Raw genomic sequence first — 27,363 nt, 5'->3', positions numbered from 1 at the left:
GCCGGGTCCCATCCCACCGGGGGCAGATGTCCCAGGGACCGTCGCATGCTTTCCTGGTCTTTTTCTCTCTTTTTCTCGTAAAAGAGCAAAAAGGGTGAAAGATGGTCATCTTCAACAGCCTCGTCCTGACGGGCGTTCTGGTCTCATCAGTCTTGTACATTTTTGCGTCCAGGATCAAGACCTATCTCCGGCTCCGGCATATCCCCGGCCCTGCCGGGGCGGCACTGTCTCGATCATGGATTTTCAGAAAAACCATGGCGGGCAGGATCCCAAATGCGCTCGCCGAAGTCGCCGGCAAGTATGGACCGTTGGCAAGGGTTGGACCGAACTGGTAACGACACCCTCAAACTCGCCTACGTCCCGCGTGTTCAGACTAACTCCATCATCACAACAGGCTCATCTGCAGCGACACCAAAGAGATCCGCCGGATGTGGTCCGTCCACTCAGGCTGGCACCGCGACGTCTGGTACAACGGCTTCCGCTTCGACCCAGCCAACGACAACATCCTCACCGCCAACGAGAACAAAGTTCACCACCGCATCCGCAGCAACGTCCTCCCGGGGTATAACGCCAAAGGAATAACCACACAAGAAGGCGTGATCGACACCCAAGTCGGGAAGCTTCTGGGGCTTATCGAGAAAAAATACGTCTCCTCCAAGGAAACCGGCATCCGACCCATGGACATGGCGCGCAAGTTCCTTTACTTCACCCAAGACACCACCTCCGCGCTGGGGTTCACCACTCCCTTTGGGTATCTGGATGTTGACGAGGATTTCAACAACACGATCAGCACCCTGGAGGGCATGATCCCCACCGTCACCACCCTCGGATTGTTTCCGGTGACTATCTCCTTGATGAACAACCCCCTGGTGAAAAGCCTGCTGCCCAAACCGCATGACAACAACGGGATGGGAAAGCTGCTTGGGCTGATCAAAGACAGGGTTGATGCCCGGTACGAGAACAAGGCCAAAGGGGAGGAGGACATCCTCCAGCGGTTTGTGGAGAGTAACCTCTCTCGTCAAGAAGTCGAGGCGGAGGTGATGATCATGCTGTTTGGGGGGACCGACACTACCGCCACGGCGCTGAGGATGACGGTGTTTTATCTTTCGACCACCCCCGCCGCGTACGGTGCTCTTCAGGCGGAAATCGACAACGCGATCAGGTTGGGGAAGGTCACCAGGCCGGTTATTGCTGACGCTGAGGCGCTCGAACTAGGTTATCTGAATGCGGTCATCAAGGAAGGGTTGAGAATGTGGCCGCCTATCTCGGGATTGCAGCTCAAGTGCTCGGACAAGGATGATGTCATTTGCGGATATCAAGTCCCCGCGGGCACGGCAGTGGGGATATCTGAGTTTACCGTCATGAGGGATAAGAGTGTTTTTGGGGAAGATGCAGACAGGTTTAATCCGAGCAGGTGGGTGGAGGAGAGGGACCCCAAGAGGTTGAAGGAGATGGAGTTGACGCAGGGGTTGGTGTTTGCTTCGGGGACAAGGTGGGAGTGCTTGGGGAAGAAGTTGGCGTATACCGAGTTGAGAAAGGTGTTGTTCGAGGTGAGTGTTTTTCGTTGCTGGTCTGATCAAAGCTGCATGGGAATGATGCTGACAATTGGGACCGACAGTTGTTTTTGAGATATGACTTTGCCATGACTGACCCGGCGAAGCCGTTTGAGTATTGGAACTATGGGGCGACGCTGCATGAGCATATGAATGTGACGATTACGAGGAGGGAGGCTTGAGGCGAAACTTTGGGTGCGGTGAAGGCAAAGGCTATCCGGTGGTTGTTTCTTCACTCCTACTATGTATTCAGAAGCGCTTCCGAGCTTTATCAAACGTTGTATCACGATCGAATAAACGTCGTTCATACTTGCAACCATCCATGTCGTCCCAACCCCATCACCTCACCCATCATGCTCCCCAACCTCGACAAACCCCCACACCGTCGCCCTGTCCGTTCCCGCCAAGTACCACCTCTCCTTATTCACCGTCCCATCCGGCACAATCGACACATCCACCCACCTCAAAGTATCCCAATGCTTTATCAACAACACATACCCATCCCTCTCTTTCTCCTTCCCCCCAGCTCGATCCACAAACGGAACCCTCCTCACGCAAAACCACTCCCATGCTTTACAGTGCTGAGCAGTCGCCACCACCTCCAGCTTTCCATTCTGGCCCAGATATGTCCCACTAGCCACATTCCTAAAACCAAGCCATCCTTCCTTGGTGATGCACTCCCAGAACCAACACCCAGTCGTCACATTCATCCGCCGTAGCTCCTGCAGCTTGAGCTGCCCCCCACATAGGGTCATGGCCCTCAGGATCTGGTTGCTGCTGTCTTCATCATCGGTGGGGCAATGAGGATGCGGCGAGGAAGGAAGATGCAGTGCGGTAATGATGTAAGTCTTTCCTGGTGTAGGGATCGCACCCTCTTTGCAATATGGGAGGGACAGAGGGATGCACATCTTCTGACGCTGCGGAGATGGCGCACGGGAGGTGGAGGGGCTGGCGAAGGAGAAGGAGGTGGAGGGGGGTGTTGGGGGGTCGTTCTCGAGGTCGTCGTAGTCAGAGCCGATTTGGGTGGAGATGATGGAGGGGGGTGGTTTTGGGGTTTTGGTGGGGGTGGATTGTTTGGACATTTTGTGATGGTGGGAATGAACTGACACGCATAAGACGGGACGGATGGAAGATCAGGTAGGTAGGTATGAGTGTGTGATATGGGAATGCCCGGCGGCGGGGAAGGATAAAATATTGGGCATGAACGGGGTGGCGAACACTAGCGGTTGTTGTCCAATCAATTTGACATGGGAGGAGATGATGGGGCGTGCAAGCGCCTGTTAAAGATTGCAAACGCCCGAGATAAGTGATAAGAATGCAAACATGTACAGAATAAGGTACTTGATGTTAAAGGCCTACGGCTGGGTACAAGTGCAGGTCATAGGTTAAAGATTCAATTGTTAGATAAAGAAGAAAACCTGCCCCAATGTTCTCGTAAACATAACAAATCCTTCCGACTTCCACTATACATACAGCACCTATCCAAAATATAGGTATACTACAATTATCCAAACTTCCTTGTAACCCATTAGACCTTTCCGCATCCCACGTTCATCTGAAAATAAACACTAACCCAGATATCATCCTATAACACTTAACAGTCTATAACCATTAATCAACACCGTCTTGAAATCTCTCCTTCTCTTTAAGGGAGAGGGAGCTTCAGGGTTTTAGCGATCCCCTTCAACCCACTGATCTCGCTTGTGATATCCACCCGACGCCGTTTGCCCCTGGCCTGATCCTCCCCTTCCTCCTCACCAGACCATGGTCTCCGCTCGGCCACCCTAGGCAGCGACCGACGAGGAGAGTAGGCGCGTGTAAAGTCCAGAGTGTCAGGTGATCCATCCTGATCTTCCTCGCCATCATCGTCATCACTCTCGCTGAAAAAGGGCGACGTGGTTTCCTTTTGCTCAGTTTCTCTCATCTCTTCATCATTGCCTTCATCTTCATCCGTCTCCTCATCGTCCTCATCCGCCTTACAGTTGTCACACTCTTCCGGTACCTCTGTCTGGAATACCACCTTCAGTCTCTCCTCAGCTTCACGGTTCATGATGGGCCAGACAGGTGATTGCAACAGCCGGTTAGCCTCGTACAGCCTGTCGCTCCGCATGATCCACTTGATTCGAACCAACTTGTAGTTCTCACCGCTGGTGTCCCTCTGGTTGTCCAGTCGGATGGCCAGACAAAATGGGGTGCGTTCCGGACAACAGCATAGTTCTACGCTCCAGCTATCTGGCGCCCGCTGACCCCGTCGGGTGCGCGCAGTGCGCCGATGCGCCTCGGCCTGATCCTGTGAAAGTGCCAATACAAAGTTCAGGCACCGCCAGTTGTCCAGGTCCCCGTCGCGGCGCAGCTCCTGGTCCCAGGTGGAGGGCATAGTCCGCTTGGTATCGCAGTGATTGCTGATCAAACCGTCACTGTCAGTCCCGTCCAACTCGGCATCTCCCAAGAGATACTCGGCTTGTCGAAAACACTCGTCGCGTTTTCCTGAAGAGTTACCAATGACAAGGGCCACGAAAAAGCCCTCGACCACTGACAGATCACACCACTGCGGGTGGTTCTGGGTGGCATACCTCGCAGGCGCAAAGAGCTGCACGAAATTGACCGGGATCCAATAGCTTTTACTCATGGCCTGCACGACATCCCACCCAGTCCGCAGCGGATCAATATCGAACCACATCAGCTTCAAGACGTTTAGCTCCGATCCAACAGAGCCTGGGGGAATATGCCACACTTGGTACCTCAGGCAGTAGTTGGCTTCCTCTGGACAGCAACAGTACTCATCTACGCCCTGCAACATGGCATTCACGCAGGCCCATGCTCCCCAGTTAGCAATGGATGGAGGGTCCCGGCCGACAATCAGCGGACCCTGGCCCTCAGCTTCGCATGGGAGCCTCACTTCACTGTAGCCAAGAAAGTGGTGATGCCTGTGTCGGGCGACGCGGTAGGTAACTCGGGAGAAGAAAGCTTCTGCCATGGCGGTGTCGACGAGCGAGAGGTCGTCATGGTTGTCGGTAGAGCTGGGCGACAGAAAGACCGCAAAGTTGATAGGGTTCCAGTTCCACAGTCTGCTGCTGGCGAGGTGGCTCAGCAAGTTGTTTGCACTGGTCGGAGGCTGCCAGAACACGATGGAAGGGAGGTGATTGCAGGCACGGCTGTTCCGCTGCCTCGCAAGATCCCGCTCAGCCTCCACCTCAGCCTTTTCCTCCGCCGTGACTTTGAGGGTACCCGACTTGTCAACAGAGGTGTCTTGCATTTTGCTCAACTGAGCCAACACCTTGTTGAATCCTTTTCCGGTTATGCCCGCCAGCTTCCTGATCTCGGCGGTTGACTGCCGAATCATGTCGTCCGTAACCTCACAGCCCTCCCTATCCATGTCTCTCATCATCTGCAAAATAGGGTTCGCCACCAGCATTGCTAGCATGGATGTGTCCATGGTTCCCTGCCTGAGCCCCCCATCATCCGCCATCTTGGACAGTTTCTCCACCAGCCTGTACAAGCTATCCCCCTTTTGTTGCAAGGAATCGACTGTCTCGACCAGTCTGGTCAACCAGTCAGACTCAGCTTGTCGGTTCTCCAATGAACCTCTCCCCACACTGCTCGGTATACCATTCTGGTCCGAGAGGTCCAATTCAAAGGGAGCGAGTTCTGGTTGTCTGGGCAAGGCAAAACCGTTATCGAGGTCTTGTCCTGGGTTGCGCGAAAGGTGACCGGTATCTGTTTGCATACGGATAGGCGCGGAGCGATGGGAGATCTGGCGTAGAAGACGGTCCCTAATAGCTCGCTGCGGAGGTATTCTTGGGTTGAGAAAAGCTGGTTTCCCGTTGGGTGTGTGACCCAGGAGACCCATTTTCAAATGAGATGTCAAAGGGCGATGGCCTTAACGTGTACTGCTGTTGCTTGAGTACTGGAAGAGAGAGAAGAAGGAGAAGAAAGAGAAGAGTGAGAGGAGAGACAGAGGCAAGAGAGAAGAGAGGTAAGAAGGCAATAGAGACAAAAAGGCAAGAGAGACAGAGAAGGTATGTGTGACTTATACCTGGGAGAAAAGCTCAGTCATGATATCTTCCGAGGTGGCAGTTCACATGGCACCGTTTGGATGCGTGGGTGGGGATGTGGCGTTGGCAATTGGATTCCAGCTTGTCCTCAACCGTTTGCCGCTATTGTTCGTGTTGGTGTATCGGTGGCTGGATGGTGGAAAGCTGTCTGGAGAGGTTCCCGCATATTCGCGATAGATCGATAGATGAGCGTTCCGGAAATGTTATTGAAAGGCCCGCGAACGACACTGCATTAAGGAGGCAGGAAACAAGAGGAGCTGCGCCTGGCCGATGTGAATCCCGACGTTGTCGCCCACCACATCCTTCCCCCCCCCACCCTCCCACGCAGACACCATCTTGCTATCACCAAGTCGGGGAGTTGACGTTGTCCGAAGTTCGATCTTCTGTGGAGCACTCCCAGTGGGTTGGATGGAACCTTCGATGGTTTTTCTCTCCCGCCATGGAAGTGGAAAAAGTTTGGTCAAGTGCACCGCCGGACAAACCCCACAAACCGGAAATTGTGACTCGTGACGGCCTGCTACGAGAACCCAAAACACCACATATCTCTCGTTATCTCCATCCTGAAAGCCTTGAGCGCTGCTTGCACAACCTACACCAAGCCCTTCCATTAGCTACACAAAAAAGCAATGCCGTCGATGTCACAATGACAGTAAAGTTTGCATCACAGACTGATCAAAAGCCACAAGCCTCGATGGGCGCAGCAAGCCACTGATTTGCGTGTCGCAAAAGCTCAAAATGATATTTATACATCAACAAGTCTCCCACTCCAAACTTCCACATCCAGAGGAAAAGAGTAATACTACAAAACTACAGCCCAAAAAGTGCAGAGCAAACTCATCCCATAACAACAACTCGCAATACTTCTCCAAAATGATATCAAAATAGAGAAATGAAATAAAACACCCATGGAACCAATCAATCCCTTCCAACCAAACCAACCCCTTCCAGAATCCGTGAACAAACACGCTACACGCCTTGCTTGCTGAAACAAGAAAAGTCGAAAACTCAGACCCATCCTAGAAATGAATATCAAGCAACACTATCCCTTCCACCTCTCTTCCACCCCACTCCAAACCACACCTTCAACCTCCCCTTCCTCTGCCTGTCCTCCCCAGACGAAGACCCAGCTGACGATACCCCATCCCCGGTTGTTGTTGTTGTTGTTGTTGTTGCTGCTCCCCTACCCCTCAAAAGCGCAGCATACTACCTGCCCTGTCCTTTATCCCCCTTCTCCCCCCTCTCCCTCTCCCTCTCCCTTTCCCCCCTCTCCCGCTCCCTTTCCCCCTGCTGACTCAACTGCAACTGCCTCCTCCTCTCTCGTTCCAGATTCTCCCTCAACGCCATATTCTCACTCTCACTAGCATTAATCCTCTTCATCGCCTCCCCCCGATCCAGTATCCTCCCCTCCCTCTCCGCCTTGAGCTTATACTCCAGATCCCGTAGTCTCAGCATCCATTTATTCTCCATCGACTGCCCCGTCCCACCTTGTGAACCAGCAACCGAAGCCGTATTAGAGCCAGCTGCTTGGTTGGTCAAGCTCTCCCTCGGTGTCTTGTCCTGTTGATGTAGTGGTGAGGTGGGAGCTTCATTGTCCGTGTGGTGGGGCGTAGTCCCGTTGCTGTTGTTTGCAGGATTACTACCCCCGTCGGGAGACAGCATCCCAAACTCATCAGCCGCGAGATGGGTCCTCGACGAGTGAGAGTGGAACTGGCTTGAGGAACGAGACGGTACAGGTGCGCCCGTCCGTCCAAGCGAACTCCCCCTACTGCCCGTCTTGGGGATCCGGCTCTTAGCCTTGGGGCCAGTGGGCACAGAAGGTGATGGGCTTCCCCCAACTGGAGAAGTGGGATCATGCAACCCATTCGGATCACCAGTCGCCGCGTAAGCCTGCCGGGCTCTAACCTCCGCAGCTGTCCGCAAGGTGTGGCATTCTACTTTGAGCTGTCTGTACGCCTCCTCCAAGCGAGCAAGTTTGTCCGCGTCACGCGAAGAGTGGATGTGGCCACTGAGTTGTCCGGTGGCAATGTTGTTGCGCACAATGGACTCCAGCCTGTCGAGCTTCTTGGTTCGCTGATCCAGCAGCCCTTCCAGAGTCTGGTACTCTTTCCAGAGGTCCTTTTCGACCGACTTAATCTTGGTCTGGAAGTTGCCAATCATCGTCTCAATCATCTTGACAGCCGCCATCAGGTTCTTGCTGAAACCGGGAAGCATGGTCGAAACAGCCTCCAGACTGGGCAAGGCACGCCCGTTGATGAGGCTGTTGTCATGTGCCCAATCTGAACCACAAAGGGTGGACAGACGGGTCCAGAGAATGAGCAACAGGTTGTTGCGCTCCGTAAGCTGCTCCTTGAAGCTGCTCTCCAACTGAGAGATGCGCTTCTTGTCTGCAGCCTTTTGGGCCTCGAGCTCCATGATCCGCGAATCTTGGGAGCTAACCGTGCGGGTGACATGAGAGTGCGTTTTTTGGAACGTCTCAAACTGGTTCTTGACGTTGCGGTGGGCGGCCCGCTCCTTGTCGAGCATCTCGGCCAGCTTCCGGGTTTCGTGGCTGTGAGATTCGAGTAGAGCATCACGCTGCTTGATGATGCGATCCTTCTCGACAAGCGAGGCCTTGGTAGAGTCGAGGTCGCGGACAGTGTTTTCGAGATCCCGTTGCATCTTGGCGATGTTCTGAAAAAGCGTTAGCCAAGACCTTCCACGAAGCGTCACGGCCAGAGGACCCACCTTGAGCAAGCTGGACCTAGTACCGCTCAAGTCACCCAACGCCTCGCGCAAGTTGTTTTCGAGCTCCAGTAATCTCTCCTTCCACTCGGTGGCTTCGACCTCCCGGCTCGACAGACTCTTACGGAGTCTCCGAGCCTCGTCCTTGGCCGTCGATGCCTCCCGGTTGAGTTCGTTGACAAACTGCTGAACCTCTTCCTTCTCCTTGTTGGCGACAATCTCACGTTGTCTCCTCTCGGTAGCGAGACGTTGCTCCAGCTCCCTGGCACGATCCTTCTCATCCCGCAGGCTCTGCTCGACATTGGCGAGAGCAGCCTCGAGGTCTCCGATCCGGATCTTGTCTCCCTCCTGCTCTTCTCGCAAGAAGGCAATCTCGCCCTGGCTGGACTCTTGCTGCACCGACAGGCGGTTAGCCTTGTCGTTGGCTTCGAGCAGCTTAAGCTCGAGTTCCTCCAACTCCCTGTTGGCGTCGCCGAGCTCTTGCTCCAGTTGGGAGATCCGGCGAATCTTGGACTCCTGCTCATCTTCCAGTCTGACAAGTGCATCGCTCATCTTACGCATCTCTTCCTGCAAGGCGTCAAAGTTTTCGGTGCGGTCATTGAGGTCAAGCTGGAGTCTCTCAATCTCGCCGGTACGCTGGTCTGCTTCTCCCTCCAGGGCATCAATCTCTTCTTGTGCTTCCTTACGCAAGGCTTCGAATTCGGCCTCGAGGTTGGCATGCTCTTGCAGTGCTTCGTCACGCTCCGCCTGGAGGGCCATCAAGTCGTTCATAGCGGCGTCAATATCCTCTTGCAGGGCGGCGACCAGCTCCTCGGCTTGCTTCTTAGCTTCCACCGCGGTCTCAAAGTCTTCCATGCAGGCATCCAACTCTCGTTGCAGATCCTGATTCTGCAGCTTGAGCTCGTTGTTCTTGTCACGCAGCTCGGCCAGCTTCTCCTCGAGCTCATCCCGGTCCAGGTCGTCGAGAACTGTCGTGGCACCGCCGCTAATGCGTGAATGGGACCGCTCGTGAACACCAGCCCGGGATGCCGACCGTTCCAAGAGACTGTCGATAGTCGATGGGGCTGGGCCGCCTCGTCGTTGGGCCATCTTGAGATCTTCAATCTCTTGGTACAAGCGCTCCTTCTCTCGGTTCCTGGACGTCAACATCGAGGTCTGGGCGCCCACTTCTCGGCGGAGCTCAGCGTTCTCGTGGCGCAACTGTTCACTCTCCCGGCGTAGGTCATCAACCAGTGTGACACTCACAGTTGTTGCGTTGTCCATGTCCTGGGACGAAAACGAGGCTGTCGGTGGTCGTGCTGCGGGTGAGAATGGTGCGTGCCTCCTGCTGTGGTGGAAGCTAGATGATGAGCTTGTTGGTAGCCCCATTTGTTGGGCCATCTCCTGCTTCAACCGGAATACCTCGTCGCGTAGCCGGCGATTATCCTCGTCGCTTTGTTCTCTCCTGGCAGTCTCTTGTTCCAACAAATCCTTCCAGACATCCGCTTCCTCTTGTCGGCCCAGATTCTCGCCCATTCTCTCGCCGGCCCTTTCTCCCAAAGTCTTGAGAAGCTCGGCCATCTTTCTCTTCTCCGCTTCCCTGTTAAGGTTCTCATTCCGTAGCCTCTCAATTTCGGTGACGTACTCCTCCATTTGTTCTCTCAGGTAGATCAGCTCCTCCTCCCTGTCATGCGCATCCTCATCCTCAGACCCGGCGCTCTTAGCTGTCCCCGGCCGTTCGTCTTCGTCCTTCAATTGCTTCTCCAGCTCCTTCACCCGCCTCCGCAACACCTTGTTATCCCGCTGCAACACCGCCAACCCAGTCTTGAGCTCCACATTCTCCGAGATCATCTCCTTAATACCCTCTTCAGAGAGCTTGTCCAGACGGTCGCTCAAAAACATAACCTTGAGCTTGAGGTCAAAGTTCTCCTTGCTCAGCCGCTCAATGGTGCTGCTCTGCTCCTTGAGCGTCAGGCTCTTGCCATGCCGACTCGTCGTGGACGCCCCAAGATTGACATTATCAAACGTGACGGACCTTCCCGGCGTCGTCAGCCCCCCCTTGGACTTGTATTCCTTCGCCAGCGATTCTGGCACGTGTACGTCTCTAACATGTCGGGCGAGCACAGTATCAGTCGGGGCGGCAAGCGCAGCCGAGGATTTGGATTGGGTTGGGGTTCGCAGTACATCATCGTCATCTTCTTCATCGTCGATACGTGGTGCTCGTCTGTGTGGTGGTGGTTGTGGTTGGGGTGAGACGCTCGAGTCGACTTCGTCCAGGGTTTCGAGTTGACCGACGCTGGGCCCGATGTGATCGTGCATGTCGTCAACTCCGCTAGCCATGCTGCCCATGCTGATAGACCGGGAGAGAAAGCTGTTGAAATTGCGGGGCATGCCCAGCGAGGGAACGGCGCCCCCTGATTGGAGCGCATAATCTCCAATTCCCACGGTATTGTCGCTCTCAGGATCGGTGAGGGTCGATGACACGGACGAACGTTGACTAGCGTTTCGACTCCGGAGGAACTTGGGACGGCTGGCAGACTTCATCGCCTGGCTGTTGACGCTCCCTGTGTCGATTGATGCCCGCTGCCAATTGGTTTCTTGATCGTTGTGGTGGGCTGGTTCTTCCTTGCTCGGCGGTATGACCAGAGAGCTTTCGGTAGAATGATCAAGGTATGGCTCGTCTTTGAGAGGGTTCGTCCTGTCGGGGCTGGTGTCGGCGTTGGTGGAGACAGCCTCGGAAAAGGCTCTCGATATCGTCCGCGCCGCAGCAGCCGCTGTCGGAGAGGAAGAAAATGCCTCCAACGACCGCGTCGCCTTGCTGGTATCCTCCTGCTTTTCGTCGTTGCCAGACTCGGTTAGCTCGGACACGTCAGCGTTATTGGATGTACCGGAAGCCGTTCGACTCGGGACGGGTAGCATCTGCGACTCGTTGGCATCATCTGCAGGCGCCTTCGGCAATGGTTCAGCCAGCTTCTTTGACGGCGAGTCGAAGACAAACGTATCGTCAAAGCCATTGCTGGTCGAGGGAATGGGTGACAGAGGGGCGTCAAAGCTAGACTCGATGTCTTGCAGGTGCTGTCGAACAGCGATCTCGGCCTGGGAATCGGAGTGTCTCAGATCACCGCTAGGGCTGTCAAAATAGCTGGTCTCGGGCACGGCGAGGGCGGAGGGCGGGTGCAGTGGAGGGATGTTTTCGGGCTTGAGATTGCTTCCTCTGGCGGAAGCGGAGGTGGCGGGCCGTTTGTTATCGGTAGACTCTGTGTCGCCGATCCAGTGGGCGGTGCTCGGCCGGGAGGGGCGGTCGTGGTCGCCGTCGTTCATCTTGGGATTGCGGTGGTCGCGGGGTCCGTCCCTGGATGTGCTCTCGTAATTTCCAGCAGAGATGGAAGGGCGGTGGTCACGGATACACAGCCATTGAGGGGCAGTGGGCGCAGGTCTCGTGGGGCAACTAAGGTTGGTGGTATTTGGGACGTTGAACCAAGAGGCGGCAGCGTCTGGAAACTCCAAGTAATCGTGGGCAGGGCGGTGATACGGGGAGGTCAATCTCGCAGCAAATGATGGTGATGCTGGGATGCTTCAGCTTGGAGTTCTTGGCTGTTTGCTTCTCCTTGTGGCCCGTGAGAAGCCAAAAATTCCCGGGCGCGGGCGCGTCACGGTCCGTGCATCGATCCACTAAGTGTCGTCAGGATGCCTGCTTCCGTTGCTACGACAGCCGCTCAGCCAATCAGATAGCTTCCCAGTCTTGGCTGTGTAACAATCTTGGCATTGGAAGCAGGGACTTTTTGGACATCACCAAACCATCATATGTTATATTCCAAACACTACACAGTACGCTGTAGTATCGCTATCCCTCCTGATCCAGACCAGAGATGGGCGTGCCGATCTCGCTGTTAACTCTAGTAGACGCCGGCGCCTCGGCGTAATTTGTCAAGATTATCTCGTCGCTTTCCACCGCCGGACTGAACATCAGGTTATGAGGCTGCGGAAGTCTCTCCCGGAGCTCAGTGAAATATAGCACCCGTTCCCTTTCTTCCCTTTGTTCCTCTTCAAACTTCCTCTTCATCCGCCTCCACGCCCGCCTTATCGCCTCCACCTTGGTCGCCTTGAGCATCTTTTGGCCCTCCGTGAGCCCCTTCGTGTGCATGGCGATATCAAGAAGTTGGTAAAATTCCCGGGATGACTGATCCTAGCTCTTTGTCCCTGTAGTAACTTCGCCATAGATGTTGATATCGTATTTGTCTTCATTGGTTCCTTCATCCGTACCTTCCTCAAAGTCCGACAAGTTTTTGACTGATAGTGGCAGCGTATTCATCGATCGGATCTTCCCTTCAGATATGGCCCTCATCCAGGCAGGCACGCCTTCGATTCTGGGCACAGGACAAGTATCCTGTCGTGGGCAACATGTCTGTCAAAATCAGATCAATCAAACTGGAAATCAAGGATAGCATGAGGGATTACGCAGCACAAAGGAATGCGACGCATGAAGTAGAGGCGTGCGCCCGCTTCCCTAGACAGCTTGAATGCCTATTTCAGGGTCCCTCTAGTGCATTTGCCAGGTGCCTTGCATTTTGCGAACTTGGTCTGCTTGCAGTAACAGGTTGTGCACGATATGAGCACTGGCATCTTGACGATGGGTTGTAAAACGAGATGATGTTGGATGCAAGCTTACGAATGATGGGTACCTTTCCTAGGCATTGATGTAAAAGTCCAATGGCTCAGTTGAGGTTTGGTGGTGATCTGTTGGGCAAAGCCCATGAGGTGGCTGTTGCGTTACCCGGTCTGCTGAGTGAATATGAGGCACCTTGAAAAGCAGGAAGCACCGAGTTTCACTGTCGGTAGGTTAAGTCTATGGCCTACCAGTAAGGAAGCTACACTCCTCAGCAGTTACCGGCTAGCTTCTTCCGCTGAAAATTCAAGTCGAGAGACCTTCAGGTAGGTAGATACCCATGTCTGTCAAGGCGATAGAAAGATTATTCACATGCTTCAAAGATTACCTGGTCTGGAACTGGAATTTGGAAGTGATTCGAATATCTCATGGTAAGGTACCTTAGTTACCTATGTTTAGTACTAACTGCCATCTCAAGCCGCGAGCATTCTGAGGGCATTGACAAAGTTGGCTCTACTATGAAATCTGTAGGCACCTACGACCCAATTTCTTCAAAGCTAGGGCAGTGAATCTCAAACAGCTGCAAGTCCTGTGAGTCTGTGGAATCTGGCTGGCCTCCTCACCAACTCTACATGTAACATTCCATTCGATGTTGGTGGTGTATAGCAAGTGGCGCCACCATGGATCTCAGCAAGCAGTCAGGGATGATTGCTGACAACCAAACAGTTGCTTTGAGTCTAGCGTTCCTTTGTGCATTCCAATCAGACTTGGCTTTTGTCAACGTTTGAACAACGCACACGATGAAAGGCACATCGGAACCTTGAAGAAATCCCACTTACCATCTTGCTCATTGGTGCACACATACTTGGTTGGAATGGATTGCGAAATACTGTTGGCAATGGCCTTGGGATGTCCTCGTAAGTGTCATAGGATCGAATAAAAAACAAGATTTTAATATCACTTCCGGCCAATCCACAGCGACCCTTTGTTCACATGGTAGATAAATAGAGAGGATAGGCTCTGATCCCTGGATTCTTGGAAGCCCAAGACACTACATCCAAGTCAAGGATTCAACATTAACCGCAACTTCAACGTCCCTCTCGTCAGTCACAACAAAGCTAGGAAGGTGGTAAACATAGACAACGGAGGCAGTTCAGATGGTAGCACTGGTGTCACTGGTCCACATGAAAATTCGGTGGGTAGTGAAGAAGGCAAACGTCTAGGTCCAAAGATGATGGTGAAAAGAGAGGCAAAAAGCAGGCAAAGGGACAAGAGGATAAACTTCCCGCGAACCAAGATGCTGGAACATCCGACGGAAACTTAGGCCAAAATAAGGTAGAGTGAGTTAGGTATTGGTGTATGGAATGCTGAACAAGAGTGGAGTTCAGCATAGGGTCAGAGAGCCATTCAGGGGTTCAGGGAGGCATATTGTGGATGCCCTTACAGCACAAATTGCCTTACCTTATCTACTTGAAAATGGACTTGGTTTCTAAAAAGCAGCCATATTCAACAACCTGACCTTTGCATTTATGAATGTGGACTTTGCCAGGATGAATGATGAGGTACCTATTTAACCCACCTGCCGCCGCAGCTAAGCCTGACTGCCCAACCCCCTCGTAATTGACCTGTCGCCTTTGTGATTCATGACAGCTCATTATAGTAGCCGTGTCTGAGCCGAAGAGTCAAGCCTGAATGTGCATTTTGGTGAGATATACTATTTTCGTAAGCAAGCCTCACCGAACTGCCTCCACGTTCATCACCTTGGCAGGACTGCCTGTCTTCCCGCTTTTATTTAAGGGGCGCGCACAGGTCCAGCTGCACGTGCATTGGTTGGTCACACACACACAGTCAAAGGCCACCCACAATTCGCGTGGCGGGAGGCGGTGCAGCCCATGTTGCCTTCAGCTTGACAGAAACTGCATCGAAGTAGGACTCTGCCTTAACCGCTGAGGCTCCCGAATTTCGCGCGTCGGCAACATCTCTTCATCAATACCATAATGACCAGGCTGCCCCCGTCCACCATCACCAGCAGCTCATATCTATCGCGTCAGAACCAGAATAAAACATGCCACTGTGCCGGTGCCAGAATGTTGACTTGAAGCCGAACTGCCGGTCGTCGCTGAACTGTGCTGTCTGGCACGATAAAGAACTCTATTGTGAGGGGTGTCGCGTATGACCTGCCCATTCCATCCAGCTTCATCCATCATGTCGCGTTTTTGATCAACCCTGAATTTTTTTATTATATCCGACGTAATGTTATTGAAAAATACATAAGAATCGTTTCTAACAGCTACACAGGACAACAGATGCCAGTTCAACAAGTCACCCGTCTCTCCCAGAGGCGGATTTGATGGATATCGGGCAATGTCACCCCCATTCGCCAACTACAGCCGTGACATGCTGGTCGGCCATGTGAACCTCGTCAAGGTGCGGGCACCGCAGGACTATCAGATTGGATTCCAGTCCTACATCGAGGCTATGGCAGCTATTGCGCTGGGAAAGGCCTCTGCATCCGAGGTGGTGGAGCGGTTGGATCAGGCCATGAGAGAGCATGAAGCGGAAAGACAGAGAGACCTTACAATGAAGGATGGTGATAAAAAATGAAGGTGCACGGATGTCTTGATAGAATGGTCACTGGGGTTTCTTTGGGAATGGAGTTGTGTTTATTTCAGAGGTGTGTTGATGAAGATGTACACTGGCTTTTCTTCTCTATGTTGACGATTCATGACACTTTCTTTCACGCGTGATCCTCTTTCTTATAACTTATGACTGATAGGCTTAAAGCTGCACATCCTGGGGCCACAAACAAGTCTTGTTTATTCAGAACTTTATAAGTAGTCAGTTGGGAATAGCTGTGATCAGGATAGGGTAACGAGGTTTATCTCGAAGAACTGCACATGGCTCAACATGAACACATGCGTATCTTAAGTATGAGTTGTCAGCGGTCGCTGAAAATAGATCGTGATTCAGATTACCATGGTCGAACTAAGATATAATGGCACCGAGCAGACAACTTTCTCTGGTTGTTTCAGCAAGCCATCAGCCTCCACACCTTCTACCGTTGGGCTCGACACAAGCGATAAATCCAACCTGCTTTACACCATGAAGCACGGCTATCAAAATGCCTACCTGCAAATGCCGCGCAAGCCCCAGATTCTGCAGAGCCCAGCAATGCCAGCAATGGCACAAAACTTCCAGCTTGCGTGGGAAGTGCCAGGTAATTAACGACAAGCTTGTCCTGAAAGGTCTCCAAGTGAGCTGGTGCTAATTCTCCTAACAATAGGTTACTGTCATGTCGCCCCGGCGTCTCACCAAACTCAGCAACCGGCCTACACTTTCACCAACCATGCCAATAACACGCATGCCAGTAACACATCGTCCTGGCCGCCATACCTCGCAGCCCAAGGCAGTAATAGCGGCGGACAGACTCACGGGACAACTTAAGGGGACATTGTTCCCAACGGAAGCCAGAGCTTGCTCGGTGTTCCCTATCCCAGCAATGAGAGCCTGGAACAGAGGCAGGCTTATGCTGACTATATAATGGATGGGTACAAGGGCAAAACGAGCTGTTATCACCCGTACCAGAACCTGAAGAAGTAATTTGGAGGAGGGCAATGAGCCAGATAGGTTGAATTCCAAGCAGGTCCTGGGCACGCTGTTAGGTAGCTGAGAACACAGAAAATGCAGTTTATTTTGGAGACATTTTAGGAACATTGCACCTAAGCTGTGATTATCTTGCTCTGCCCTGTTGACTGGTGTGCCAGGGGCACGTGCACCTTGGGCACGCCAGCAGACGTCTTCAGACCCTGCTGCTGCCTTGGGACTGCTGCTTTTCAGAGTCAACCTGAGCTATGGCACGCTCATTGGTTCGAGTTACTTTTTGAACCCACAACAGCCTACACCCAAGCAGACCCCGCGGTGAGGTTCTGCTATCAGGCAGGGAGAGCTACCGTCTGCCGCTGTGAAGCCTTGTTTTGCGGGCGACTCCCAAGTTGACAGATACTTTTTGTTGTTGTTATCTGATGCCAAACTTGTCCCAAATCACACTGTCAGATTCTCACGTCCTTTTTCGACCCCATGGACTGAAACAAACAAAGTCGGCCATCATCTTCAATTTCTTTCACACATCCTCCACTGACAAATTCTGACAAAATGTCGGGATATCGTTGTCAATGCCGTGCCCTCGGGCAATGGAGGCATTGCAAAGCCCAGGAGACCTGCGTCGGAGCACACTTCTGCCTCAACCGCTGTCACCATTGCCGCGTATGTCTTGTCTTCCACGACTCAAAGAACACGACGCTGACAAGACTTCCAAAAGGTCGCCAACTGTGGCCCCGCCCTTCTCGAGAATAAATACGCCATTCCATCCGTACCATCCAGTTCCTTTGACCCCACCCCCGGCACCGAAGAGGAGGACTATCCAACCGACATTCTTCCACCTGGTATGAGCATCCACCGGGCCTGGGAAAAGCAGGATAACTTTGTTCCCGGCAACCGCCCACTTCAGCGCGCCAAAGACGCTGGCTGTGGTTTTCCTCAGTACAATTGGCATGATGAGAAGCAGTAGAGCCGCCCCGACATCAGCTACAAAGAGAACCTGGAGAGGAAGCAAGAGGAATACTTGGATTCACTGATGTCTGTGGCGACTGAGGAGACGAGCTTTTACCACCCTGATAGTCCTCCAAAGACAAACAACCCTGATGGGACCACTGGCAGTGAGGAGAAGACTGCTGGCAATGACAACAAGCTTGATGGCTCTGGGGAGGTGGAGAAGGCCATGGGTGCGATGATATTGGGCAGCCCTGATGAGAGAACCGGGGACAGTAAAAAAGCCTAAGGCATCACCGGTGATCATAACAAAGGGCTGGAGGAAGAGGATGATATAGGAAGCAGAGTAATATGGGCCTGTAATATGGTAAATCAAAGGCTTAGAGTTAAATGAAAAGTTATTTTGACACCACACAGGCGTGATAAAACTCAGTCCCCCACTGCTTACCACGGTTGACAACTTTTCAGCTTAGTCTTCAACACTGGAACTTTCCATCCCATTGGTTACCAATCTGGTGAGTTAATCCGAAGTAAGCCATGGTCATACGCCATGAAATTCCCTTACGACCACCGTGAGGCTGTTTCAGAACGTCTTGCGTGTCTCTGATGCTGTCACCAGCGATAACACGTGCTATTGTCTTTCTCCTATTTAATTCAAGGCAAGTCCAACCCCCGCGGACTTTTCTGTCACCATCACTTCAAAACAGACACCGGAAGCATCCAATACCACAACGCCGATATGCCCTACCGCTGTCAGTGCGCCAATACCGGGCAGGATTATGCCAAGTGTAAAGCTAAAGGGTATTGCTCTACCTACGGCGAATCAATAAATCGTTGCCAGATGTGTCAGGTACGTTGTATGCCCCGGTTCAAACTCATTCGTCCCTCAACCTAATACTCGAGAACTTTACTTCGCAAGGGACATCGCCGACAATGGATCCTTTAAACGCCACGAGAGAAAATATACATTCAAATCATTTCTAGGTCCTCATCGGGAAGCTTTCAGCCGCGGGAACATTAAAACGGACAAAGGTCTGAAGAATAATCTCGAGGAGTGGCTAGCTGCATTGGAGCGAGTGGCAATGGGCCAGGATACTGCTCAGGAACTTATGAACTTTTCGCCTTAGAGCTAGAAATGTGGACAGCTTCAGTCGTGCTGGAATTTCTGGGGACGGCAACAGTATTGGTAGCACTGCTATCGTTGTGAACACAGGTAGGTGGACCTGTCAAGAAGCGCAAACCCGAGGACCAGTCAGTCAAAAGCCAGACAGAGCAAGCTGGCGGCGGGAACAAAGTTAACGCTCGGAAGAAGAGATTCCAGCCAAACCAACATAAGAAGAGCCCAGTGTAGGTAATCGAGATGGGGAAGGCCTGAGGATGAGACAGTGGTAACGCTGATCGGGTTGCTAAACAAGAGGTCAGTGAATTGGGCATATGTAAGGTTGGGTCAGGGCATTAAGCAACAACGGCCAATATTTACAGTCTTTAGTGAGACATTGCTGTGGCACAGAAAGACGGCTCAAGTCTAAAACGTCGGGTTCTCCTGAGTTTAGCTACCTGCATCACTTTTTGTTGTTGATACGTACCTAGGTAATTCCCAACAAGACAAATCAAACCGCAAAGGGCGTTGTTCACTTTTTAACCTTTGCCTCTTCCCTCTCGCTGAACCGGTCCCCAAAGAGATCAAAGTGTGGCCGCATAACAATGGTGTACTTGACCAGCTCCTCCATGCAATCCACCAGCCTATCCCTGTTGGAGCTTGGCTTCAGTCGGTTTCCTCCATCCACAGGATCATTGGCATCCGTAAAGTGCGTCCATGCTTGCGGGATGGAACTCTGGTTTGGAATGGTAAACATTCTCATCCAACGGCCCAGAATACGCAGAGAGTTGACGGCGTTGAACGACTGGGAACCGCCATTGACCTGCGCAATAGCCAGGGTCCTCCCCTGAGTGGGTCGGACAGAGCCTGTTGAGAGTGGGATCCAGTCGATCTGGTTCTTGAAGACGGCGGTCTATGCAAGAGTCAGCCAGAAAATTTACCCAGAATCTTTGTGGGAGGAGTCGTACTAAGTTCCCATGTTGTTCGGGACTGATCCAGACATGCCCGTCACTCCACTTGCTAAGCTCCCGAAGCTCACGCACTTTGGGATGGTCGTGCTGCTCATCATCCTTGACTGGGAGACCCGCTGGATCGTACACTCTTACATCACAGCCGAGGCGGAAGAGAATGCGTGATGCCTCGTACGCAAGAAGCTTGGAGAATGATCTGATAATTGTCAGCTAATGCGTATCTATCGGTAGACTCTTATAAAAAAAAGCAACTGACCGCGCCCGAAGACTTCCGTAGAGCACGAGGATCTTTAGCCTGTCCTTATTTTGGACGAGCAGCTCAGTGTCGACCATTTTCGCCGCTGTGGCCAATTCGAGCTTCGACACCCAATCTGACTCGGAGATTTCATCGCTCAAAAGGAACGGACGGTACCGCTTGCGTATGTCCTGGTCTTCATCGCAGGGACGGATTGCAAAGGATTTGAACTCATACGTGGAGTCATGGGCCGGCTTCACATGCTCCCTCATTGCCTCTGTATTGTTCAGGTCTCCCATGTTTCGAATTATTGTTTGCATGTGGCCTGTGAATCTGAGTCGGGTGGCCGGAATAAGCCCTCTCTTCAGGATCCCGGGAAATTTCATAAGAGAATTGTATATGTTGAACAAAATGTAAACAATTTGGAAGATTCAGTGGCATGCCAAGTGATAGTTCCGTGGGAAAAAAGAAAACATTTCTAATATCCCTTTCACAAAGTGGATCCCGCCGAGATCTGAACTGTGGGCCAATCATCGTGAGGGAGTGACATACCGTTGCACGGCAAATATCTATCGACCCCCACACTAAAGAGCAAACTTGGAACGAGTCTGAAAACAGCAAATGCTTCTCCTCAGCACGATATTCACATGTCGACGCCTGCCTCGCCTAAGGCTCAATAGGCTTAATATGCTCACTCGATAATAACAGTCATCTCCTGTCTCTCCACCGGAGCCTGCCTTAACAAGTCATCCCCCGTCACACACTTGTCCAGCGAGACCTTGGGAATCACCAAGTAAAGCACCCCGACCCTCTCCCAAATCGAAGTACGACCCCTGAAAGTCCTCACTTTTCTCAACGTCATGAAATGCGCCCCTCCATGGCCACTCTGCTCTTCAGGATTCCACCTCGTCGCATACATCAAAACACTCACCAGCTCCCCGTCAAAGTGCTTTTTTGTCCACTCCTCCTCCGTCATTTCCACACTCATAGCAACAAATGACAGTCTCCCAGCAATCCGATACTGTTTCGTATCCCACGGAACATTTTGGTCAGACTGAACTGACCTGCTGCCCACCCTTCCCGCCCTGGCTGTCCAATCCCATTTCTTCTTGCTTTTGCTAACTGGATGTCGTGTGGAATACTTCAGCACATACGGATTTTGGAGCACAATCGCATCTGGCTGTTCTGCATCGAGAGCTTCACCAGAATGGCATTCCCTCAGCCTCACCGTTCGTGCAGGCATGTTATTCTCTGCTAAAGGCGCCGAGTTGAAGACGTGAAATTCCGCTACCCAGAGGGGATCCGGGGGCTGCTTCGCCGAGATGGCGTCAATCATGTCCGTCATGTGGGAGCAGTGCTCGATAGCGGGAGGAGCCCGCCAGGAAACAGGTCCCTCCCATCCTGCCCAGGTCCATGACGGAAGGTGTGGCCTTCGAGAGCAAGGCTCTGAGATGAATGTTGTTTCTGGCTGTATACTGCTCCGGTGATACCACCCGCTCGCTGACATGGCAAAAGTAACTTGCGTGGTGGAACAGGCTGGGACACTGCCGTCGAGGTAGAGAGGCAGGCCGTGGAGGAGGTAAAGCTCAGGGAAGCGTCTGTACATGCTGGTGATTCCCGAAAACGCTGGCAGGAAATCTGTACCGTGGGTCAACCTCCGGTGGGAGTACGCCCGAATGTGCTCGTTAAGTCCGCGGAGTTGCGCACGGAGGGTGGCGCTGAGGTGCGGCGGGAAGCCATAGTCCAGACGGTATGGATCGTCCCCTCCGGTATGGACGGAACCTTCGGCGCTGCAGAATGGGCCTCCGCTCGAAGCGTCGCCTTTGAAGATCCCGCCTAGCATGAAGTCGGCCATGACAAGCTCTTCATCTTCTCGCTCTTTCCAGAGAACTTTGCTATTGGCTGCCCCGTCATCGTCGGCAAACTCAACTTGTGAGAATCTGTGAAAGAGCTTAGTGTCGATACTCTCTTGAGCAGCCATGTTTCGACATTCCCAGTAGACCTGATGTTCGGTAAAGACGATGCGTCTGTTGGAGAGGATACCTTCCTGGTATGTCCAGCCTCGCGTCCAGTGGCTTGATTCGAGAATGTCACGGCGCGGATCTCGAAGAGTCGAGACAAGAGCGTTCCCGCTGTCAAGAGTGTAGTATGGCTGTGGTCTTCGGGGGGTGTCCCGAATACCCGGAAGACCGTGACCGGCACCGTTGCCGGCCGCGGCGACAATGGTTACTTCAGCTGCCTCATAGATGGCTGCCATTTTGGAGACCAGATAGGCCTTTTCATCACCGTCTGACTGGTTGATGCACAGCCTGTCGACCCAAAGGTATCGCAGTCCGATATCTTTCGTTGCACCAACGGCATCCAGGACGGTCCTTGGCCATTCAACTTGATCCTCAGGGTTTGTTCCCCACACGTAGCTCAACGCGGCGTAGGGAACCCCCCACGGTTGGACTTCTACCTTGGGAGGGTCCGCTTCGCAGTCAATCACCCTGAAGCCGCGTTCAACAACATCATCTGAAGTCCTGCTCCTACAAGCGTTCCCATGTTTCTTCATGCAGTTATCCAGCCAGTCTCGCACGAGACCTATATCCACCTCGTTTCGCAACTCCCTTGGACGCATTAACTCTTCAGGCGCCTCGTCAGCTCGCAACCGACATATCATTCCCACCGAGGGAACCTCTTTCTCAATCCAAGTATGCTCATGCCCCATCGGTGGCAGCCACTCCAAGTCAGGAACAACAATCATAAAGACCGAATCTTGAAGCTTATCCCACATCTCCTTCCATTCGTTCAACAGGTCAATTTGAAACAGCCAGCTCTCGCTGCTAGGGAGAGCAAGCAGCTTGTACTTTTCGTGCTTGTCTGGCTGCACCCTCATTTGCCGGAAGAACTGGCATAAAGGGCACTTTGTGTCTGGCTTCAGCCGGTCTTCGAAGTAATGGATAAGTACTGCGTCTTCAAAGTACCAAGACCCATCCTTTGCTCGAACTGGGGTGCTGCGGGGTTTCACCCCAGCTTTCAACTCTCCATTACGCCATGCTTCGAGAACTGAAGGAGCTTTGTCGAAGTAGTTGTCGAGGTCGAAGGCTTGGCATTCTGCGCAGAGGGGTGAGGTTGGGTCGTGTCTTCGCCTCTTCTGTCCCGTCGGGCTGCGTTCTGGTGACTCGGGGTCGCTGTGCTCCGTTTCTCGTGGCTCAGGGTCCTTGCCTCGTTTTAGGGGGTTGCGAAGATTTGTGACGGGCATTTTGGCGATATCACTCTCTCATCTGCAATACGTACCTAAAAAAAGGCAGGCGAATGACATGGGTTTATGTTTGAGTCAAGGTTGATCATTCTTTGGGCCAGGCAGACCGCAAGGCTGGACAGAGCACTTCCCTGCAGCGTCCGGTCCCCTGAAACGTGCAGTCGCCAAGAGAGCTCTGCCACCGCCACAGCTGAGGGTAGCTCCTGGGCAAGCGAGCCTCGTTATTTTTTCTGTGTCGTGAATGACTTATTAAGCCTCAACGTCAGAACTTTGCATTTCCTCGAACAAGATGTTCCCGAACCACCACCTCGATTCGAACCTTTGGCCGCCGACTCGGGCGACAAACCGTGTCACCCGATTGCCATGTATCAAAAGCTGCGTGGAGAAGAATTCCGCGTCGTCCATCTACTTTGTCGGAGAATTTGACGACGAAATCAGATGCGTCTTGGAAATACGACCACCCGACATCAAGACTGCATACGAAGCTCTGTCATACCATTGGGGCGATGATAGCAACTTGAAGACCACTCACATCTTGCATCTTCGCCGTCCCCCAAACCCGCCCGACAATAGATTGGCAAGGGCTCGCTTTTGAAGGGGCTGTCCATGGTTATAACACGCCTCTATATCATCTCGCCTAGTACTACATCCGCTCAATCGAGTTCAGGCTCAACCTTCAATTGGCCATGATGGTCTTGAACTTGCATTTTTAGTGGCACTGGTTTGTCTCAAAGATACCAGATGTTGTCAAGGAGATGCTCGAGACAAAACCGTGGAGGTTGGGCCTACAGCTTTCGAGCGACTGATGTTGAAGACTTTGACTTTGACGACCTGCAAGTGATACCCGAGCCTTGATCTGGCGCTTCGATCTCTCCGATCGGGAACGGCTTCCCGGACACTTTGGATCGACGCTTTGTGTATCAATCAAAAGGACGAGGCGGAAAAGCGAATATAGATTCAACGTATGCAGGCAATCTACGCCAATGCCTGGCAGGTCGTTGTGTGGTTTGGGGGGTATCATGGTATCACTGCTGAGAACAGCGCTTGCAGCGAAGCGGATTACTGTTTGCAACGCCACCAGATTGAGAAAGCCTTTTACGTATGTACTGGACTAGGCAGCTGGCGCTTTGTCTACTCCTGGCTATTTAACTTGGACATGGTATTCGCCGAACAAGCTGTTGCCGATCTGATCGACATCGACAAAAGAGGGTGGTGGGAAAGACTCTGGGTTATACAGGAGATGGCATTGGCCATAGGGAGGGTCCTGCTACAATGCGGCAAAGGCGTTGGTCATTATAACCTTTACTGCGCCATGAGGCTGAAGATGATTGAACGGTTCGATAACATGATTGACCTTCAACGCACTTCCGCGGTAGCCATGCAGGCATTTGTTGAAATCACAGAGTCATTTCGTTATCCGGAAGATCTGTTGCCTACAGGCTCTCTAATCAGACTATGGCTTGTTCAACTCATCTCTCGTGCCGCTGGCCAAGAGCGCAGGCAACAGTTCAGAAAGCAGAAGCTTGCACTCAGACTACAGTATATTCTCCTGAGTACCAGTGGCCACTTTAAGTGCCGGGATGTGCAAGACCGACTGTATGGTGTTCTCGGCATTGTGGGAGGCTCTATAGTTGGAACTAAGAACAGAGCTCTGCCGGACTTCGTACTGAGATTGGGCCACGATAACACTCGGTTTCAGCTGGTGGCACTACGGCGTGGATTAACAAGGCTTCATATTCTTCTTTTTATCTGGGACCAGTCATATACCTGGATCGCCCAGTACTGGCCCATCTTTCGGCCACAGTTTGTTATCAAGGACCAAAAGGAAGTTCACGAGGCAATTGCTCGCTCGTCCAGAGACAGTCACGATAAAGCTCAGTTTCTTCATGGACCTGGCACAGTATCTGGGAACTCGAACCGGCAGATTGTCAATTCTAGATTGTGCCAACTGCATGCCTGACCAGGTTTTCCAAGCGCCCTCCTGGCCACCGGTTTGGACCAGACCTATCGATCAGGATGCCTATGTATTTGCCATCAGTCAGGACTACGTACCTCCTGAAAAGTTCCACTTCAGCACAGATTCAAGAACTTTTTACTCTACAAGGACGGACAAGAGGAACCATCAACGTTGTGCACATCACCAACACCTCACAGCCTGATCACACCCAGCCGCTGCAGCGAGTATTTGAGATATGGCTGTATCTTCCCATGGAATTCAAAATAACAATGTTGGCAGACTTGTCATTTCTACTGCTGTTTTCAGAAACGTGTCAGCCACGAGGCGGACCGCTACCATCGCACTCATGAAGCGATGGTTTGCGGCTGGCAGCCCTGAAGGCACAATCGAACATCAGATCAGGACTGTGAGACTGACTGATTGGGACCGGAATTACCCGGCGTATCTTGTATGGCGTCTTTTCTTCAAGGCCGTCTGGCGGAAACTCCGGCATGGGCACTGGCGACGGACAAGGGTGCGTATGGTGTGGTTCGCCTTCGTCTTAGCATTGAGCTTCCCAGGTATACACTACGCGATTAATCACCTGGAATCGCTGCGGGTCATGTTTCGGAGAGCGATGTTCTCGATGAAGAACCGCGGCCAAGATACCACACTGGTTTATAGCTTCGACGCTAGAGCTGGTGAGATGGGCGTTCTGAAAGCGGGCGAGGCCGTTCCAGATGATCAACTCGTCTTTGTTCCAGGATGTTACCATCACTTGGTGTTGCGAAAGCTGAGTGACATGAAAGAAGACGCAGTGGCGGTTGGCTGGCCTTGTTGCTATGGGTCCCAAGGGTGGCCTCGAGCGAACAGCTTGCACCGAAGCCCAGTGGGAACAGCACAAGAGGGATGGCGCATTGCAGGAATATTTAATTATATAGGAGAGGCATTCCGTCCTCTCCTCCATTCGGGAACACCGATGCCTCTCTATGCCGCTAGAACACTAGAACCCAGCAGCTCCCCAGATGTTAACCAACACCCGCTGTGACCCAACAAGCGCCGTAGGCCACCCCGACCGTCCCATCCCAGATGGAATCTACCCGAAAACGGGTTGTAACCCTCCCTTCTCCTCCCCAGATCCTTTTTCCACTTTGTCCTACGTCGTCAGCACACTCCGCTGGGAAGCTTGATCTGCTGACTGTACCTCCATGCGGCTGCGCCTCCACTTGTGAGACACCAAACAACTGGGGGCCAAAAACGAGTGTGTGTCTCACTCGCCCACCATGATGCGACAAGGGACCTATTGGATCTGACTGGCTTGAGCCCATCTACCGATCAGAGCAGGATTACTGCGTGGCAAGTTTCAGCGTTCATGAAGCCCAATGTCGTTACCTACCTACCTAACTAACCGTTAGCCAAAAGCTGCAAACTGAGCGACTGACGGCTTGCACGAAACTCCACCTAGATATGACAACAAAAGTCAGAGTTCAGCCCTCCAAGATGCATTTCCTGCGCAGCACCCATGTTATGATGGAAAAGTGTAAAGAAGAAGAAATCAAAGGCCGAAATCGGCATCCGTAGCGTAAAACAAGCCTCAGTGGTTCTGACCATTGCCAAAGAACCCCACCCAGACACCTCATGAACAAGAAGCCTCATAATAAACTTCGTTGGCCCAAACCTAAACCCATAAACTAAACGCTCAACACCACTCCTGCCATAACCCACCCGGTACTAAACTTGATCTAGCTGGGGCCAGTGTCAAGACCAATCCAAAACCTCACTCAACACCCACCTCCCCATCTCCAAACCCCCGGTATAGTCCCTGCACAAAAACGGCACCAAAAACATGGCAGCGTTACACGCCCCCATCCCAACTTCCCGGCCTCAACTCAAGAGGCTCAGCAAAGCTGCTCAGCCCCCTCCATGACCAACACCTACCTCACCACCAATCTCAAACTAACAGGGACTTAATTCAGGTGCCTGCAAAGGTCCAATAAACTTTTCGTACCTATCCGTCAATCACGGCCTCACAGTTGAAAACATTTTACGTACAAAGTGGCAGGTGCTTACCTTACTTACCTATGCGGGCCAACAAAATAAAAACTCTGCTTCTTACATATTATCAACCCACCCCCACGAGGCCAAATGATCCAACATCCATGTGTTCCCAATCTCCCAAACTGCCATCTGACACCGAAATCGGACGCTGGGCTCATCCCCATTTGGAAGTTGAGGCTTGATGACAGCTGGCTGCACGTCCGGAAAACGCTCCAGAAGAGCCTGTTCGTGAAGACATGCACTCGATTGGGTGACGTGGCTTTTGGTGAAAAGTAGTCAGACGGCGAGTGACATAAAAACAAACTTTCACAATTCAATGGATTGTTTACTCATCAACAATATTGAATGCTTTCATGAG

At 52.4% G+C, this 27,363-nt stretch overlaps 9 protein-coding genes across 9 annotated transcripts; 3 read left to right on the top strand and 6 right to left on the bottom strand.

Annotated features, from left to right (window-relative positions):
* Positions 1–101: 101 nt before the first annotated feature.
* QC761_513070 (uncharacterized protein) lies at positions 102–2,314 on the top strand (the record flags this gene model as incomplete). Its single annotated transcript, XM_062880464.1, has 3 exons — positions 102–331; positions 395–1,550; positions 1,619–2,314. 3 exons carry the CDS (start codon positions 102–104, stop codon positions 1,733–1,735), a joined length of 1,503 nt encoding a protein of 500 aa, XP_062730632.1. The 3' UTR covers positions 1,736–2,314.
* On the bottom strand, positions 1,898–2,635 carry QC761_513072 (uncharacterized protein; the record flags this gene model as incomplete). The annotated part of the gene is made up of 1 exon (XM_062880465.1): positions 1,898–2,635. The coding sequence occupies one exon, from the start codon at positions 2,633–2,635 to the stop codon at positions 1,898–1,900; it is 738 nt and encodes a 245-aa protein (XP_062730631.1).
* Positions 2,636–3,198: 563 nt separating this feature from the next.
* On the bottom strand, positions 3,199–5,403 carry QC761_513075 (uncharacterized protein; the record flags this gene model as incomplete). The annotated part of the gene is made up of 1 exon (XM_062880466.1): positions 3,199–5,403. One exon carries the CDS (start codon positions 5,401–5,403, stop codon positions 3,199–3,201), a length of 2,205 nt encoding a protein of 734 aa, XP_062730630.1.
* A 1,408-nt stretch (positions 5,404–6,811) lies between these two features.
* Positions 6,812–11,929, bottom strand: QC761_513080 (uncharacterized protein; the record flags this gene model as incomplete). The annotated part of the gene is made up of 2 exons (XM_062880467.1): positions 8,333–11,929; positions 6,812–8,278 (listed from the first exon to the last, which is right to left on the bottom strand). The coding sequence occupies exons 1-2, from the start codon at positions 11,627–11,629 to the stop codon at positions 6,812–6,814; spliced, it is 4,764 nt and encodes a 1,587-aa protein (XP_062730629.1). The 5' UTR covers positions 11,630–11,929.
* A 223-nt stretch (positions 11,930–12,152) lies between these two features.
* On the bottom strand, positions 12,153–12,931 carry QC761_513085 (uncharacterized protein; the record flags this gene model as incomplete). The annotated part of the gene is made up of 4 exons (XM_062880468.1): positions 12,153–12,488; positions 12,519–12,695; positions 12,767–12,815; positions 12,885–12,931. 4 exons carry the CDS (start codon positions 12,929–12,931, stop codon positions 12,153–12,155), a joined length of 609 nt encoding a protein of 202 aa, XP_062730628.1.
* Positions 12,932–16,772: 3,841 nt separating this feature from the next.
* On the top strand, positions 16,773–17,856 carry QC761_512557 (uncharacterized protein). Its single transcript, XM_062880422.1, has 2 exons — positions 16,773–17,177; positions 17,233–17,856. Exons 1-2 carry the CDS (start codon positions 17,067–17,069, stop codon positions 17,479–17,481), a joined length of 360 nt encoding a protein of 119 aa, XP_062730627.1. The 5' UTR covers positions 16,773–17,066; the 3' UTR covers positions 17,482–17,856.
* A 697-nt stretch (positions 17,857–18,553) lies between these two features.
* On the bottom strand, positions 18,554–20,153 carry QC761_512560 (uncharacterized protein; the record flags this gene model as incomplete). The annotated part of the gene is made up of 5 exons (XM_062880423.1): positions 18,554–18,868; positions 18,917–18,987; positions 19,049–19,474; positions 19,530–19,728; positions 19,789–20,153. 3 exons carry the CDS (start codon positions 20,151–20,153, stop codon positions 19,094–19,096), a joined length of 945 nt encoding a protein of 314 aa, XP_062730626.1. The 3' UTR covers positions 18,554–18,868; positions 18,917–18,987; positions 19,049–19,093.
* Positions 20,154–20,458: 305 nt separating this feature from the next.
* On the bottom strand, positions 20,459–23,011 carry QC761_512570 (uncharacterized protein; the record flags this gene model as incomplete). The annotated part of the gene is made up of 1 exon (XM_062880424.1): positions 20,459–23,011. The coding sequence occupies one exon, from the start codon at positions 23,009–23,011 to the stop codon at positions 20,459–20,461; it is 2,553 nt and encodes an 850-aa protein (XP_062730625.1).
* Positions 23,012–23,300: 289 nt separating this feature from the next.
* QC761_512575 (uncharacterized protein) lies at positions 23,301–25,888 on the top strand (the record flags this gene model as incomplete). The annotated part of the gene is given in 8 exon segments (XM_062880425.1): positions 23,301–23,559; positions 23,585–23,651; positions 23,850–23,973; positions 23,982–24,607; positions 24,683–24,938; positions 24,950–25,239; positions 25,248–25,698; positions 25,766–25,888. Coding segments are annotated over 8 exon segments (2,196 nt in total).
* Positions 25,889–27,363: the final 1,475 nt, after the last annotated feature.

The sequence above is a fragment of the Podospora bellae-mahoneyi genome, chromosome 5 (assembly GCF_035222275.1).
Source record: "Podospora bellae-mahoneyi strain CBS 112042 chromosome 5, whole genome shotgun sequence".
Classification (NCBI taxonomy): domain Eukaryota; kingdom Fungi; phylum Ascomycota; class Sordariomycetes; order Sordariales; family Podosporaceae; genus Podospora; species Podospora bellae-mahoneyi.
The sequence above is the reverse complement of the archived record's forward strand: the minus strand, read 5'-3'. Positions and strand labels throughout refer to the sequence as shown.